Source organism: Poeciliopsis prolifica, unplaced genomic scaffold (assembly GCF_027474105.1).
Source record: "Poeciliopsis prolifica strain line A6 unplaced genomic scaffold, Auburn_PproV2 SCAFFOLD058, whole genome shotgun sequence".
Classification (NCBI taxonomy): Eukaryota; Metazoa; Chordata; class Actinopteri; order Cyprinodontiformes; family Poeciliidae; genus Poeciliopsis; species Poeciliopsis prolifica.
Window position 1 is genome coordinate 3,068,516 of NW_026562433.1, and position 15,252 is coordinate 3,083,767.

General features: G+C 45.6%; 1 protein-coding gene and 1 long non-coding RNA gene across 2 annotated transcripts; one reads left to right on the forward strand and one right to left on the reverse strand.

Moving 5' to 3' along the window:
• Nucleotides 1-4,561: 4,561 nt before the first annotated feature.
• On the reverse strand, nt 4,562-5,275 carry LOC129379546 (uncharacterized). The gene is made up of 2 exons (XR_008608196.1): nt 5,090-5,275; nt 4,562-4,990 (listed from the first exon to the last, which is right to left on the reverse strand). It is a non-coding gene; the product is annotated as an uncharacterized LOC129379546 (long non-coding RNA).
• Nucleotides 5,276-9,488: 4,213 nt separating this feature from the next.
• Nucleotides 9,489-15,027, forward strand: zgc:194312 (uncharacterized protein LOC794943 homolog). Its single transcript, XM_055060202.1, has 2 exons — nt 9,489-10,500; nt 13,815-15,027. Exons 1-2 carry the CDS (start codon nt 9,572-9,574, stop codon nt 13,921-13,923), a joined length of 1,038 nt encoding a protein of 345 aa, XP_054916177.1. The 5' UTR covers nt 9,489-9,571; the 3' UTR covers nt 13,924-15,027.
• The last annotated feature ends 225 nt before the right edge of the window (nt 15,028-15,252 follow it).

The window sequence follows — 15,252 nt, forward strand, 5'->3', positions numbered from 1 at the left end:
TCAGGCGCCGAAGACTGGCAGGTTGCTCCTGAAGACGCTGCTCCTGATGAGCTCAACTCGCAACCGGTGTGCTCGCTGACGTAATCCAGCCCACCGTCCTGACAGCGCCCTCTGGTGGAAAAGAAGAAGCACAACCACCCAAACCAAACCCATGGCGACAAAACGCTAAGAACACCCCCAAGACCCTGACAGTACCCCCCCCCTAACGGTTGCCTCTAGGCAACCCAGACGAGGTAGAGGGAAGCGAAGCCCGGTAATCAGAAATAAGGGACGGGTCCAGAATGTAAGACCCCGGGACCCAGGAACGCTCCTCAGGGCCGTAACCCTCCCAATCTACGAGATACTGCCACCCCCTACCGCGACGACGGGAATCCACGATTCTCCGAACCGTGTAAGCCGGATGGCCATCGATCTCACGGGGGGGCGGAGGAGCCTCGGCTGGAGGGCAGAGCGTGCTGGTCTGTACGGGTTTGATCTGGGAGACATGAAAGGTGGGATGGATGCGGAGAGAGGCGGGGAGACGGAGGCAGACTGCAGACGGGTTAATGATAGTCTCAATTTCAAAAGGGCCGATGTAACGGGGTGAAAGCTTCCTGGAAATGGATTTTAAGGGGATGTCGTGGGAGGACAGCCATACCTGTTGACCAGGTGTGTAAGTCGGGGCGGGGCGCCGCTTACGGTCAGCCTGCCGTTTTATCTGTGCAGCGGTGAGGTGGAGATTATGAATAGTGGAACTCCAAACCTTATGACAACGGCGGATGTGGTGACGGACAGAAGGGACAGAGATGGAATCTTCATCAGAGGGTAGCAGCGGAGGTTGGTAGCCCAGGGACGCCTCGAATGGGGACAAACCTGTGGCAGAGGAGACATGAATATTGTGAGCGTATTCTACCCATGGTAGAAACAGAGACCAGTCGGAAGGGTTGGAGGAAGAAAAACATCGGAGGGTGGCCTCGAGATCTTGGTTCAGCCGTTCGGTTTGTCCGTTCGACTGTGGGTGAAAACCAGATGTGAGTGATGTTTTGGCGTTTAACGCAGAGCAAAACTCCCGCCAAACCTGGGAAGTGAACTGAGGGCCCCTGTCCGAGAGTATGTCCGCGGGAATGCCGTGAAGCCGGAAAACGTGTTTTACTAAGAGCTGAGCCGTTTGAAGGGCAGAGGGAAGTTTGCGGAGCGGGACAAAATGACAGGCCTTGGAAAACCTGTCGACTATAGAAAGGATGGTAGTCATACCCTTAGAGGGTGGCAAACCCGTGACAAAATCTATGGCGATATGAGACCAGGGTCGCTGAGGAGTGGGAAGTGGTTGCAGGAGACCTGAAGGGAGTTGATGGGAGGATTTATTTCTGGAGCAAATGGAACAGGCCCGGACATACTCTCGGACGTCTTTGTGGACTGATGGCCACCAGAACCGTCTGTTGACCAGGGCAATCGTCCGGCTGACTCCGGGATGACCCGAAAATCGGGAGGCGTGGATCCACTGGAGGAACTGGGTGCGCACGGAAGAAGGGACGAATATCTTGTTAGCCGGACAGGACTCTGGAGGGGGTTCGGAGTGTTGAGCTTGCGTGATTATTTCCTCGATCTCCCAAGTCAGAGCTCCCACTGTGCAACTGGGTGGGAGAATGGGAGCAGGAAGGTTGTCAGAGTCGTCGGGAGAGTAAAGCCGGGACAGTGCATCTGGCTTTGTGTTTCTGGAGCCTGGACGATAGGAAATAGACAGATTAAATCGGGAAAAGAATAGTGACCACCGTGACTGGCGAGGGTTCAGCCTCTTGGCAGACTGCAGGTAGGCGAGGTTCCTGTGATCGGTCCAGACCAGCACCGGGTGTTCCGCGCCCTCCAGCCAATGTCTCCACTCCTCCAAGGCTAGTTTTATGCCCAGCAGTTCCCGGTCCCCCACGTCGTAGTTCCTTTCTGATGGGACAACCTGCGTGAGAAGAAGGCACACGGATGAGTTTTATTGTCAACTGCGGAAATTTGGGACAGCACAGCTCCGACTCCCATGTCAGAGGCGTCCACCTCTACGATGAACTGACGAGACGGATCTGGCTGAATGAGGATGGGGGCATTGGAGAACAGGCTCTTGAGGTGATTAAAGGCCCTTTCAGCCTCTGGGGTCCAACGGAATGGAACCTTAGAGGAAGTCAGAGCGGTCAGGGGTAACGCGGTTTGACTGTAATTGCGAATGAATCTACGATAGAAGTTGGCAAATCCTAGGAATCGTTGGAGCTGTTTGCGAGTTTCCGGAACGGGCCATTCCAATACTGCCTGGATCTTCTCCTCCGTAGGCCTCACCTGTCCGCCCCCTAGGATGAAACCCAGAAATGAGACGGAGGACTGGTGAAATTCACATTTCTCTGCCTTTACGTAAAGTTTGTTCTCAAGCAATCGCTGGAGAACCTGCCGCACGTGAAGTCTGTGTTCCTCCACTGACTTGGAGAAAATTAAAATATCATCGAGGTAAACAAATACAAATACATTTAGGAAGTCTCGGAGGACATCGTTTACCAGCGCTTGGAAAAACGCAGGGGCATTGGACAATCCAAAAGGCATAACCAAATATTCGAACTGCCCCATGGGAGTCTTGAAGGCAGTTTTCCATTCGTCGCCATCGCGAATGCGGAGCAGATGGTAGGCATTTCTCAGGTCTAATTTAGTAAAGACGGCGGCTCCTTGGACGGGCTCGAATGCAGAGGATAATAGCGGTAAAGGGTACTTATTTTTAACAGTGATGTTGTTGAGTCCTCTATAATCAATACAGGGCCGCAGGGATCCGTCCTTCTTCCCAACGAAGAAGAACCCCGCTCCTAGTGGTGATGATGAAGGTCGGATGATCCCTGCCGCAAGAGATTCCTTTAAATATTGTTCCATGGTCTCCCTCTCCGGACGGGAAATGTGATATAGGCGACTGGAGGGCAGAGGGGCTCCCGGGAGCAGGTCAATGGAACAATCATAGGGTCGATGCGGCGGCAGGGAAAGAGCCTTTACCTTGCTGAAGACTGCAGAGAGGTCGTGGTATTCAGGGGGTATGGTGGAGAGGTCAATTTGATCTGTCGTCTGCAGGAAGTCGGATGACGACCCGGGAGGAACTGCAGAGCGGAGACATGATGAGTGGCAGGGAGTAGACCAAGAAACGACGTGCCCCTCGGACCAGTCTATTTGGGGGTTATGTTGTTTGAGCCACTGGAAACCTAAGACTACCGGAGAATTAGAAGTGGGAAACACGAAGAAAGAAATCCACTCAGAGTGGTTGCCGGAAATGGTCAGGTGGAGCGGTTTCGTCTGGTGAGTAATAGGCTGTAATGTCCTACCGTCTAGAGAGGTGACTCTAAAAGGAGTTGGCAACGGGACTGTTTCAACGCCCCTCTCTTTGACAAAAACCTCGTCCAATAGGTTCCGTTCACACCCCGAATCAACGAGAGCGGATAATGGGAATGACTGATTAGCGTGGGTTATGGTAGCCGGCAAAAGGAGTCGCGGTGAGGTCTTCTGATTCTGGTGGTCCGCCACCACCCTCACTCCGGCTGGCGGACCTGGGAGTTTGACCGGAGCGGGCAGGAGGAACGGAAATGGCCAGGCGCACCGCAGTAGAGACAGAGGCGACTCGACATTCTACGTTGTCGCTCCTGCGGTGTGAGACGCGTACCACCCAGCTGCATGGGTTCGGGGGTAGCCGAAACGCGGGCAGGAGATGCTAGCGGGGCTGCTCTAAGCCGTCCGTGGTCTGCCTCGGGAGAGCGGTGCCGACCTCTTTCACGAGCGCGGAAGCGGAGACGATTATCGAGCCTGATGGCGATACTGATAAGGTCCTCTAGAGTCTTTGGCTCGTCTAAAGTGGCTAATTGGTCTTGTATAGGCTCATTAAGCGCCTGGAAAAACACGCTCTTTAGCGCTGCCGCATTCCACCCCGTGGAAGCGGCTTTGGTGCGGAAGTGGATAGCAAAATCAGCCACAGTCTGTTTGCCCTGTTTATGTGCAAGAACTCACGGGAAATGTGGGTCTTATCGGAGTCCAAGCTAAAAACCTGTTTAAATTCAGTCAGGAAATGGTCAAATGAAACACCGTAATCCGTGGGGTCAGGGAAACGGGATTCTGCCCATAATAAGGCTTGACCAGACAGCTGTGCGAGCATGTAGGCTATCTTTGTGCTGTCTTGAGAGAAACTCTGGGGAGCGCTGTTGAATATAATAGAACATTGTAGCACAAAACCATTACACCTTGTACGGTCTCCGGAAAATTTTTCTGGCCCGGGGAGGCGGACGTCGGAAAAGACGGGCGGAACCGGAGCTATCGGACCAGGAACGGGGGCAGGAGTAGATGGTGGTGAATGAGAGCTCTGCAGAAACGCGGTTAGCTCTCCTAAACGCTGGTTCGTTTCCGTCTGGAGATCATGGAGTTGTCTAAGCGCCACCTTGTGGGCCTGGATCTCAGATTGCTGCTCGATCAACGTTTTGCGAATTGCGTCCGCTGGACTGAGAGTTTGGCCTGAGTGTTCTGTCATATTGGGGAATTTTATTTCCAGCCCATATGCAGAACACAATACGCAGAGAGATCCAGGTGGAGTGCAAATATTTACAAGGTTTATTTTACACAACAGTGAACGAGGAATGACAGGGATTCGGGTCCGGTCCACAGGAGCGTCTCGGGAGGGGGAGCGATCGGGAACTATGTAAACAGATGAGGTGGTGAGTTCAGGGACAGTCGGAAACACGGTGTGAGGGTAAACAGGAACAGTCTTACTTGAGGGGTAGACAGCTGCAGCGTGGAAGAGATTCACTGCAGGGTAGCGGCAGGGTGTGTGTGTGTAGGCGGGCGGACAGGTGGGCTCGGTGTCCACGGTGGAAACGCGGAGCAGGACGAGGAGCGAGGCACGAGGAGCGAGGAGCAGCCAGCCAAGGAATCCGAGGGGAGCCTGTTGTTGCACAGAGAAGGTGAGTCGAGAAACTCAGCACAACGGGAAATCCTTCCACTGCATCGGGTGAATGGTCTGGTGAAAGAAGAAAGCGACAAGGAGACAGTCACAGGAGGGCAATCTCAGACGAGAAGGAAAAGAACGCTTGACAGCAACAGGGAGGCTCAGAGGTACCAATACGGGAAGACACTCAGGCGCCGAAGACTGGCAGGTTGCTCCTGAAGACGCTGCTCCTGATGAGCTCAACTCGCAACCGGTGTGCTCGCTGACGTAATCCAGCCCACCGTCCTGACAGCGCCCTCTGGTGGAAAAGAAGAAGCACAACCACCCAAACCAAACCCATGGCGACAAAACGCTAAGAACAACCCCAAGACCCTGACACACGGGATCTGCATAAAATTCACTTTTTAATGAAAAAAGCAAATAGAAGAGTAGAATGAAATGGAAGGAGCCAGCGGGGAATGAAGAGGCCGGAGAGCTTAAGTACTGAAGAGGGAGTGGAAGTGACCAGAGGACAGATAACTGGATGAAGAGAGGCAACGATCAGCAGCTGGAACCAGGAGAAAATTGGCAGCTGAGATGAGAGGAAAACAACAAGAATGAAGGAGCAGATATAAACCGAAATAACAGGAAAAAAAAAACTGAAATAAAAACGACTCTACTGAAACAAGACCAAAACACAAGTAATAGGAATAACGGAACCGAGACTAGAAATAAACCAAAATGGAAAAAATATTTTTTTTTAAAATAAGCCCCCCAAAAAGATGAAATTATCAAAAGAGAAAATAATTGATTCAAGATTTCCAAACTCTAAAGGTTCATGAGAGCATGAGAGAAAACCGAGACATGGATTCTGAAAAACGCTCTCCCTGAACGATCCCCAGGGTTTCCCAGCCCAGAATGGAGACCTGCCAGCTGGTTCTGGGTCAGCGTCTCCTCCTGGTGGGAGGTGCAAACATTTAGAAGAACTGACTCCCATCCTGCACTGCATATGTTCACACAGCCTCTCAGATAGTCTGCAGAACTTTCTCATGTCGACTAAACAAAAATACCCTCATTCCACAAAGCACAGTGTTAATTTTCTTCACCACATATGCAATAAAAACCCTTTATTGTTTATCTTGTCTGATCTACCAGCAGCATCAAATATCATTTAGATAATACCAAGTACAAAGGAGCTTTTTCTAAAACTTGTTCTATGAACAACTGATAGAACTTAATGATCCGTGTCTGGGATGAAAGAAATGCAGTCATTTGTTACAATGGCGCCCCCTGGCGGTTGTAGAGATAATTATACAGTCAGAAGCCGAAGTCTCGTTTGTGTCAGTGGCCCAAATAAAACTGATTCTGATCAGACCCAGATGGCTGAAGTACAGGACAACATCTTCACTTTCCAATATTTAGTGTCACTTTTATGGAAGGCTTTCCTGAACTCAGAATATGTACCCCCAGCTATTTATGGCTCAATATTCACCAATTTGCAGGTTTTTCTGTGGTATGTGACTTACATTTTTTTGGGTAGAAAACACATTTTAGACAGTGAAATATTTATCAATACATGATTGATAAATATGTTTCAATGTCTAAAGTATTCACACAGGCTGATGTGAAGAAGCGGCATCATCTTTAGGTCTGTATTTATTGTGACTATAATGTCACCAGAATTTCCCTTAAGAAAATCTCGGGATTTGTCTCTTTTTTTTCTTTTTTGTCACATTGGAAACTATTTTTGCATTATGCTGCCACTACCATGTTTCTCAGACGGGAAGTCAATTCTTTGCTTCTAAGTATATATAAATTTTTCCTCCATCGCTTCTCGTCTATTGCCTGAGATTCAGTGTTGTTGACCATCATGCACTTACATGCTTTCAAACAGGGACTTTAAAGGTCATCATTCAAAAAAAGATCAACAGTAAAATTGTTTTTGCAGTCAGGACCAAAACGCTGTGTTTAGTCGCAGATATATTTTAACTTTAGTGATTAGTGATTGATTATTTAATGATGTATATTTAGTCGGACAGTAGATGTGTTTGTGTGTCTGTCCATTTGTTTGTCTCTCATACAGCGTGTTGTGAACACCGATGAAATGTGCCTCTGCTCTGCAGAGGTTTAAACTGCCAGCAGGGGGCACCAAGGTGCTTTTACGCACATTCGATGGAGGAAAGAGAAAACACCTGCTCAACGATGAATGACTAATGCGTTTCAAATGCAAGAACATTTGAACAGTGAATACAGCGGGTTTCTGGAAAACCCTAATATTAGAATATGCAAAAATAGATTCAATAGATTCAAGAACTCCTTTGTCCCCCACGCCTTCAGACTGTACAACTCCTCACTGGGGGGTCGGAGGTGACACAGGACAGAGGGAAGAAGGAGGAGTTTTTCTACAAATGTGAACTCCATATTTATCAGGCCAAACCATACAGTGCAATACCATATCACTGGTCAATCTATCCACCAAATTGCTATAATTTCCTTTTGTGTTGTATTTATATTCTTTGTTTTGTATTTAATTTGTATTTTTTTGTATTTTGTGTATGCTTACTGTGTGCCACATTTTTGCCTGTGAGCTGCTGGTAACTATAATTTCCTGAGGGAGTCTTCCCAAGGGATCAATAAAGTCAAGTCTAAGTCTAAGTCTCTAAGTCTATAAAAAATTAGTTCACAGCTGTCATTTCAGGACTGCTGATTCATTGCCAAAACACAAAGTTAGAAAGTGAGATCACAAGATTTTCTGCAGTACTTAGTAGGTGTTACTCTACAATTAGTGGTGGTATTGTGATTTTTGTTTATTTGATTTTGAGGTGTAGATATAATCTCAATTTCTGCATTTTTAAGATCATAAGAGAAAATATGACCCCCGATTACCAAATAAAATCATTTGGACAAAGTTATTTACTACAAAGCTTCTGTTTGAGGGTAAAGTGAGACAAGCGGTGGCACTAAATGTGTGACACTCAAAAACAGACTTTTTTTTTTTTTTTGCACTGTTCAAAGATGTTTTTCTGGGAAGTACAGCAGGTCATTATTAAGCAGCAGATGTTACTTCTGACTATTAAAGGACCACCGAACACTCAAACTGCATCTCAGCAGCAGCTCACCGTGAAACGTACAGATAAATCAACAAAGCGTGTCAAAGTTCATGCTTTGTGCTTATAGGTTAAGCAAAACAGCTCCAAAGATCGGACTGGACACTGAAAAAAAGGTTTCACTACTTTCCTCGCGCTTGACAAAAATAATAATAATAAAAATAATATAAAAAATAAAGACACAATCAAAACAACCAAACGCCAAAGGATCAGAAAACCTAAAAGCAAAAAATTCTTTATACACAGTAAAAATGCCAGTGCTGAATTAACACCCACAGTGTTAATTTTAACACCCACAAAGTGTCTATATGTGTCCAAGTCAGCTGGTGTTAAAGTAACACTTTTCAAAGTGTTAAAAGGTTGACACCCATTTTTTGTTAAATTAACACCAGATATTGTTAATATTCAACAATACTGAGTGTCACATTAACATTACAACAGTGTTAGAATATAATGTTAAAAGTAACACCAGTGTAGTGTTAACCTCAACACATTATGTCGTGTTAAAAAGGTAAATAATTGACCCCACAAGGTGTCGATATCAACCAAATCCAGTGCTAAAAAATATTCAAAACAATACACAGAAATGGAAAGTTCAACTTTTATTAAACCCATTTCAGTATTACAGACCTTTAATGCACAGCTCATACAAAAGTTGAAGAATTCCTGTGCTGAACCTTACAAATGTAACATGTTGGCATATTTAAGTGTCGTTAATTGTCACTCTGATTTCCTTGACTCTGGGGCTCTCCTTTGCTGTTGATGCATAAATCCCATGAACTGTTGTTTGGATGAATGTGTAGAAGTTGAGAAAAGTTGCATCGTAGGACACAGCAAACACAGAGTGCGCCTTAAAAGGCAGCCACGGCAGTCTGTGCCACACAAGGACTCACCTTTAGGAAAGAATTGTGTCCTTCGTGTAAGAAATGTAGCCGTACTCAGAGACTGACTGGTGGCGTGATGACAGGAAGTAGCACGTGCTCTGCAGCCGTTACGCGAAGGCGGGGCTTAAGCAACACCAACCAATTAACGCTGGAATTTAACAACGCAAATATTACGGAATTTATTCTGGCAGTGTTCATTTAAAGCTGTGTGGTGTCAAAACAACACTCACACTCTTTATTTAACATTACACCTGAGATTTTAACACTGGCATTTTTACTGTGTAGAGTCAACAATCTGTGAAACTAGTTTGAAAGAACAAAAACAATAAAACGAGGATTTTTAGATATAAAAAAAACATATCCAAATACACTTTAATAATAATTCTCTTACTATTAAAGTGAGTTGGAATTAGTTTGACCGTAGAGAAATGCCTGAGTGTTTTATTTATTATTGGGTTGTTGTTGTTTTTTTTTTTCTGGTATCAGGTCGACATAGCAACACAGACGTGACAGACGCGACTGAGTTCATAAAAAAAAAAAAAGAAAGAAAGAAAAAACTGACAGAGAGAGCGCGAGGCGGAAGCTTGAGTCAGTCTCCAGTCGGGCAGCAGACGGGGAGGATCATGAGGCGCAGCAGCTCTCCTTCCCACCGCCAGCATCACTCCAGACCCCGCTGAGGCACGATGCCTAACAACACCACGGAGCTGGAGCCGGTGCAGGAATACCCGTACGTGCGCTTCTACGTGTCCACGCTCTCCTTCTCGGTCCTTCTCTTCTTCAACCTCATCATCAACTGGACCATCGTCCGCGAGGCGCGGCTGCGGAGCCAGGCGCGCTTCGTGCTGGTCTTCCACCTGCTGGTGTCCGCGCTGGTCCACCTGGGCATGAGCAGCGTCTTCTACTACCAGATCCACCTGGGGGCGCGGCCGAGCCGCACCGCCTGCCGGGCCATGATCACCGTCCTGATCAGCAGCGCCTCCAACATCCTGCTGACGCTCACGGCCATGGCTCTGGACCGCTTCGTGGCCGTGTGCCACCCGATGCGCTACACGTCTGCCTGCACGGCGGCGTACTGGCCGTGGCTGCTGGGCCTGCTCACCTGGATGGTTGCCCTGGTGATCCCCCTCAGCCTGCCTCTCAACGCGGAGGGAGACCCCGACACTTGCGACCGGAATAAGCTGAAAAAGGGCGAGCTCCGGAAGGTGCTGTTCATCGGGCTGTGCACGCTGCTCATCCTCTACAGCTACGTGCGGATCCTGGTGGAGGGACGGCGGCTCGGGGTGCTCAACCGGAGGAACCGGGCCGGCTGCCGGACCATCGCCCTGCACGGCAGCCAGCTGGCCGTGTACATCCTGCCCAACTTCGTGAACTTCGTGCTGTACCTCATGGTGAATAAACGCTTCATTGAGCGCGACACCAAGGAGCTGTCCGCCGTGGTTATCTTTGCGTTCTTCAGCGTGGCGCAGTGCGTGGCGCCCGTCATTTACGGCTTGCGCAAAGAGGAACTTCTGGAGCAGCTGAATCGCCGGTTCCCCTGCTGCTCCCGGTACCTGAAGGCGGTGCTCGGCTGGACCGTGAGAGCCAACTGGTCCCGTACACAACCCAGAGGAAGGTAAAGTCCCGCTCCGACACGTTTCTCGCCTCTTTGGAGATGCGCAGGGGCGTCTCCAGAAAATGTTTAGAGGGATGCCCAGAGGAGGACCTTGGGTGGGCTACCAAAGCCATAATGTATTCATCAACTTATGCATTTTCATTCTTTTATTATTATTCATTATTATCATTGTGAAGCATTGGATTTCATCAACCCTTACCATCACCTCTCCCACCTCATCTGGGCATCTCTTTCAAAACTTTCTGTAACAACTCCTGCTGATTCTTCATTACTGCAGCAAAAAAAAAAAAAAAAAAATTATAAAAAACATTTACAGGAACTGAGGAGTAGTTGGCGGAAGATAAATACCAGAAAAATGTAACATTGTCCTCTCTGCCGAAAGCTACTTTACGGGCTCAAAATATGAATCAGCGATAAAGTTATTTGTTACTTTGTGAGGGACAGTGAATTGCTCTGAGGGCAAATGCAATCAAATATCTACTTTAAAAAAATGTCTTTTCCTAAAAAAGGGATGCATGCAATATTTTGTCAAGTAGTTTCAGAATTACATTTATTTTTGCATCGAGAAAAACTGCGTTGCATGAATTCTCCGTTTTGCAAGTAATGATTTGGAATCTGAGGAAATCCGTTCCTCTGACTGGAAAGTGGAGCGTTTACTGTCAGTGCTTGAAGTTCACATTCAGCTGCAAGACTTTGTAACTTCCTGTGTTGCATTCTTTGCTGTTTTGAGTTTTTGAATTTCTCCACTCAGGGATGAAACACTTAAGGCCCACAAACACACTTTTTTTTTTCTTTTTGTCAGCAAAACAATGTTGGAACACCATTGGAATGCAGCTTTGTTGTCATGATGGAATGAACGATAGTTTTACTGGGAAAAGTTGGACTCAATTGGTCCAGATTGTTTATTACCTTTACCAGTTTCACGCAACATTTGAAGCTTGCTCTTAGACACATTTCTGTCCTTCCCATGGAAGGATTGAGACATGAAAGGGGAGTCGAAGACAACCTGCAGCTGTCACACCTTTGAATCGCCAGGCGACATGGTGACAGCCTCAATATGGCGGACTTCTCTAAGTGTCAGTGGGTGTCAGGGCTTGACGGTGTGATCCACCGCCAGCAGTTGGTCTGTGTGGTCAGGCTGTTCAGGGAAAAACACCACTGTGGTGCATCCTCTGGTCATTTACACACACGGGCTGCAATAAAGCCTGAGGGGAAGAAAAACATCACCGGACTTCAGCTGACGGTAGCAGTTTTTTTTTTGTTGTTGTTGTTGTTGGGTTTTTTTCCAATAGCTGTGATGTTTGAACTACAAGAAAACTGATATGTTTCCTGACATATTTTACGTGCGGAGCACTGACGTCCACTCCTCGCTTCCGCAACGTCGGCTCAAGTTTTTTACTTTTTCTGTGATGTGTGATCACTCAGAGAGAAACTCATCTTTGTGGGTTTATTATGTTTATTAGTTGGTTAAAAGACTTAATAAATTATAGGTGTATTTCTGTTCCACCTCCCAGTCACTGCTCTTCTAAACACTCACTTTCAAATGACTGAAAAGGATCAGTGCCATTTGAATACAGTTTGGTAAATCTGAGGGCCATCAATGGGTATGTAAGTGATTTGGTAAGAGGGCCGTCAGTGTGCTGCAGGCAGTATTAGGGGCACCTGATGGTCAATCAAAACAGTGACTGATTGCACCAGATAAAAGAGATGATTCATGGATGGTAGTAGAGGATGTCAAAGTTCCTTGACGTGATCTCGTAGAGCGTATCTGTTTTGATTTTGTGCATTTTCGCCCATTTAAAGCCGCTGCCGACTACTGCTGCTTTTAAGACTCTGTAAGACAGAAAGTACTCTCTTGGACCGGTTCTTCTCCGTTGCGTCTGCTCACACTGAGCGAGGTTTTGCTGGAGAATTTTCACCGGTTAAAAACAAGTTATTCCTTTCCGCTGTCGCCATATGCAGACTCGGGATGACGGATTTCTACATGCTCATTGACTCAACTTAAGTTTTTTTCTATGCAAAACTTTTGATTCCTGGTGAATCACCAAAATTCACCAGGAATTATTGGTGGTTCCTGCAGTAAGCAGAATTTGAGTAAATCGTCTTATGAATATCGACTGTATGGGAATGTGTGCCGCTGAGCGATCGGGTTGTTTCGATCAAATGTTTCTGTAAAAACTGGAAGCATCATAACGCCATGTTCATATAGACCTATTTATAAACTGATTTAATTCCTGGGGTGCTTGACAATGTTTCTGAGCTGCAGCTTTCTTCATTTTTAATATCTAAAAGATTTATCCCTGCCCTACCCTAAACCTAACCCAGTAAGTTAAAGGTAATGCAGCTTTTTAGCCATCCTCAGTCCCGCTCCAGAAAAATTTCCGCTTCACTTGGTGCCCAAAGCTTAAATCTTTTATTAATCCTAGTTAAAATGACAAATGTCTTATTCCTCACTAACATATTCATGTTTTTATGCCATCATCCAAACATGGTTAATGAAGTGCAGAGTGGAATATTTGAGGTGTGGCCTATCTTATATATCTGACATATTTTATTTCTAACTAATGATGCATTTAAACTTCCAGCCGTTGTTTATATTTGCTTATCCTTGAACAGAGTTGTTGGTGCTGGCGCTTAAATCTGTAGCACCCTGAACATGTCACCAGTCCATCACAGGGAAGTGCTTGAATATGTCTGTGAAAAAAGCTAAAAAATTCAAAATATAGTCAACTATCGTCAGCTAAATTTGATATTTGTTTGTACTCTGAGGATCCTGATCTGAGACTCTGTGGCCTGTAAAGAGGTGTGATGAGAAGAGAAGTGGCCATTTCTAATAGGTGTTCCTATTCCAAACAGGAACGTCTGAAAAATCTCACACAATTAACATAAATACGAGAAGAAAAATAACTCCTGATGGAGAACTTCATTGCAGTTGTAAAATGACTAATATGTTTTGATGAAGTCCAGTGGGAAAATGTCACGCAGGACGCTTCCCTGTTTAAAATAAACAACGTTAAGTCACATGAGCTGTCTAAATAAAGGTTCGCATTTCATGCAACATTTAGGTCACACTGCCGAGCAGACACGGCTGAGGGAGAGGCTTCGTTGGTTTTTTCTGCAGTTGCTCCGAAGATTAGTCGTTCTGAAGAAAAATGACCATCCGGGAATTTCGAGCGCCTAAAAAAACAGCTAATGCATTTCGCCGTTACTGCAACTGCGTCCAACAGAAAAGGCGCAAAGTGGATTTCAGAAGAATTTAAAGAGACACATGAACTCACCGCCTGTTTTGTTGCTCTTGTTTTCCTTGTGTTCAGGGAGCGAACGCTGACTGTTCAGACCATCATCTCCCTGGAAGTCCCTCAGGAGAACCGGGAGGAGGAGACCGAGCCGGACACCAGTCTCTCACATGACTCACATTCATGAGAAGGAATTATGGACAAAGCCTGATGGGGGGGAGGCTAATTAGGGAAAAGCTTCTCTCTCTATTTTTGATTTTTATCTTTACCCCCAGCAGATATTTTCATCTTGTGCTGGAAAGGAACTCATAAGACGCTTCTAATAAATTTCTCCACAAGAAATTTGAACAAGGATGTGGAGATGCAAGGGAAAACACAAAGCCAGACCTTGAGCCACAAATTTTTCTTTCCTCCAAGGCCGGGTGGAACGGTTCTCTGATTGCTGAACTGCTTTTCACGGCTCAGGGGAACCCAGTAGTCCGTCTGAATGTGACCTCTTCCTCATTTTGGGATTATGCCGCCCGCCATGGAGGATATGTCCTGACCTTCAGCCACCTGGATGCTTGGTGTCAGTCTCGCCCTGGGATAAAACGGCGTTAAGCCTGAGATTCCTGATTTCCTGAGACTGAAATCAGCAGAAGGAACCAAAATGGCTGAAGGCATTTTTGATTTTCACGAGAGGAGCCAACACTTTGGCCTGTGCTCAACAAACATCAAAGCACACAAACATGCCTGTTTCTAACAATATATATATATATTATTGTGTAAAAACTACTTTAAGTTATTTGTATAGTTTTAAGTTTGAAATATTTTTTACGCTACTTATCTGTTTTATGCGATATTGGGATCAATGGCATTTCGATCGAAGGGAAAAATACATTCAAGGAAACTGATCATGGAGCTTGTTTTGTGCAGCAAGTCTCTTGCTGATTTTCATCAACCCTCCATGTATTTCGAGATAACACGTTACTACAGGCAACCGTTTCGTTTTGTTTCTCCAAGGGTTTGAAGAAAAACATTGCTTCATATTTTTAAGTATCTTTTATTTTACAGTGATGAGAAACAAATGGCAGAAATAACACGTGGTCCACTTCCTCCTTGTTCGTCACACCGTTATGCAACTTACCACTTATTTATTTGAAAATTTGACTCTATTTTCAGCTGAGCCCATAAGCTAAAGAACGTCTCAAAATGTGAATTTTTCTTTCCTCTGAACATGTTACTGTTTTTCTAAAATTCTAAAAAAAAGAAAGAAAAAAATCAGAAAAATAAAACATTTAAAACATTACAACTTATTGTAGTTTATTAATTTTTGCCGTTGTGTTTCTTCATAAAAACACAAAAAGCAGATTTCAAATGATTTCTAAGTTGTTCTTAAAGGAACAGTGCTGTAATTTTACTTCACATTAAATCATGATTTCAGTGAAATTTAAACACATTTTTTAAATCAAATTTACTAACCACATCTGGGCTATACTGGCCTAATGTAAAACAAAAATACATATCACTTGAACAG

Coding starts and splice junctions, on each gene's coding strand:
- zgc:194312 (XM_055060202.1), top strand. CDS start 9,572: ATGCCTAACAACACCACGGAGCTGGAGCCGGTGCAGGAATACCCGTAC. Junction 10,501..13,814: donor CGTACACAACCCAGAGGAAG/GTAAAGTCCCGC, acceptor CCTTGTGTTCAG/GGAGCGAACGCTGACTGTTC.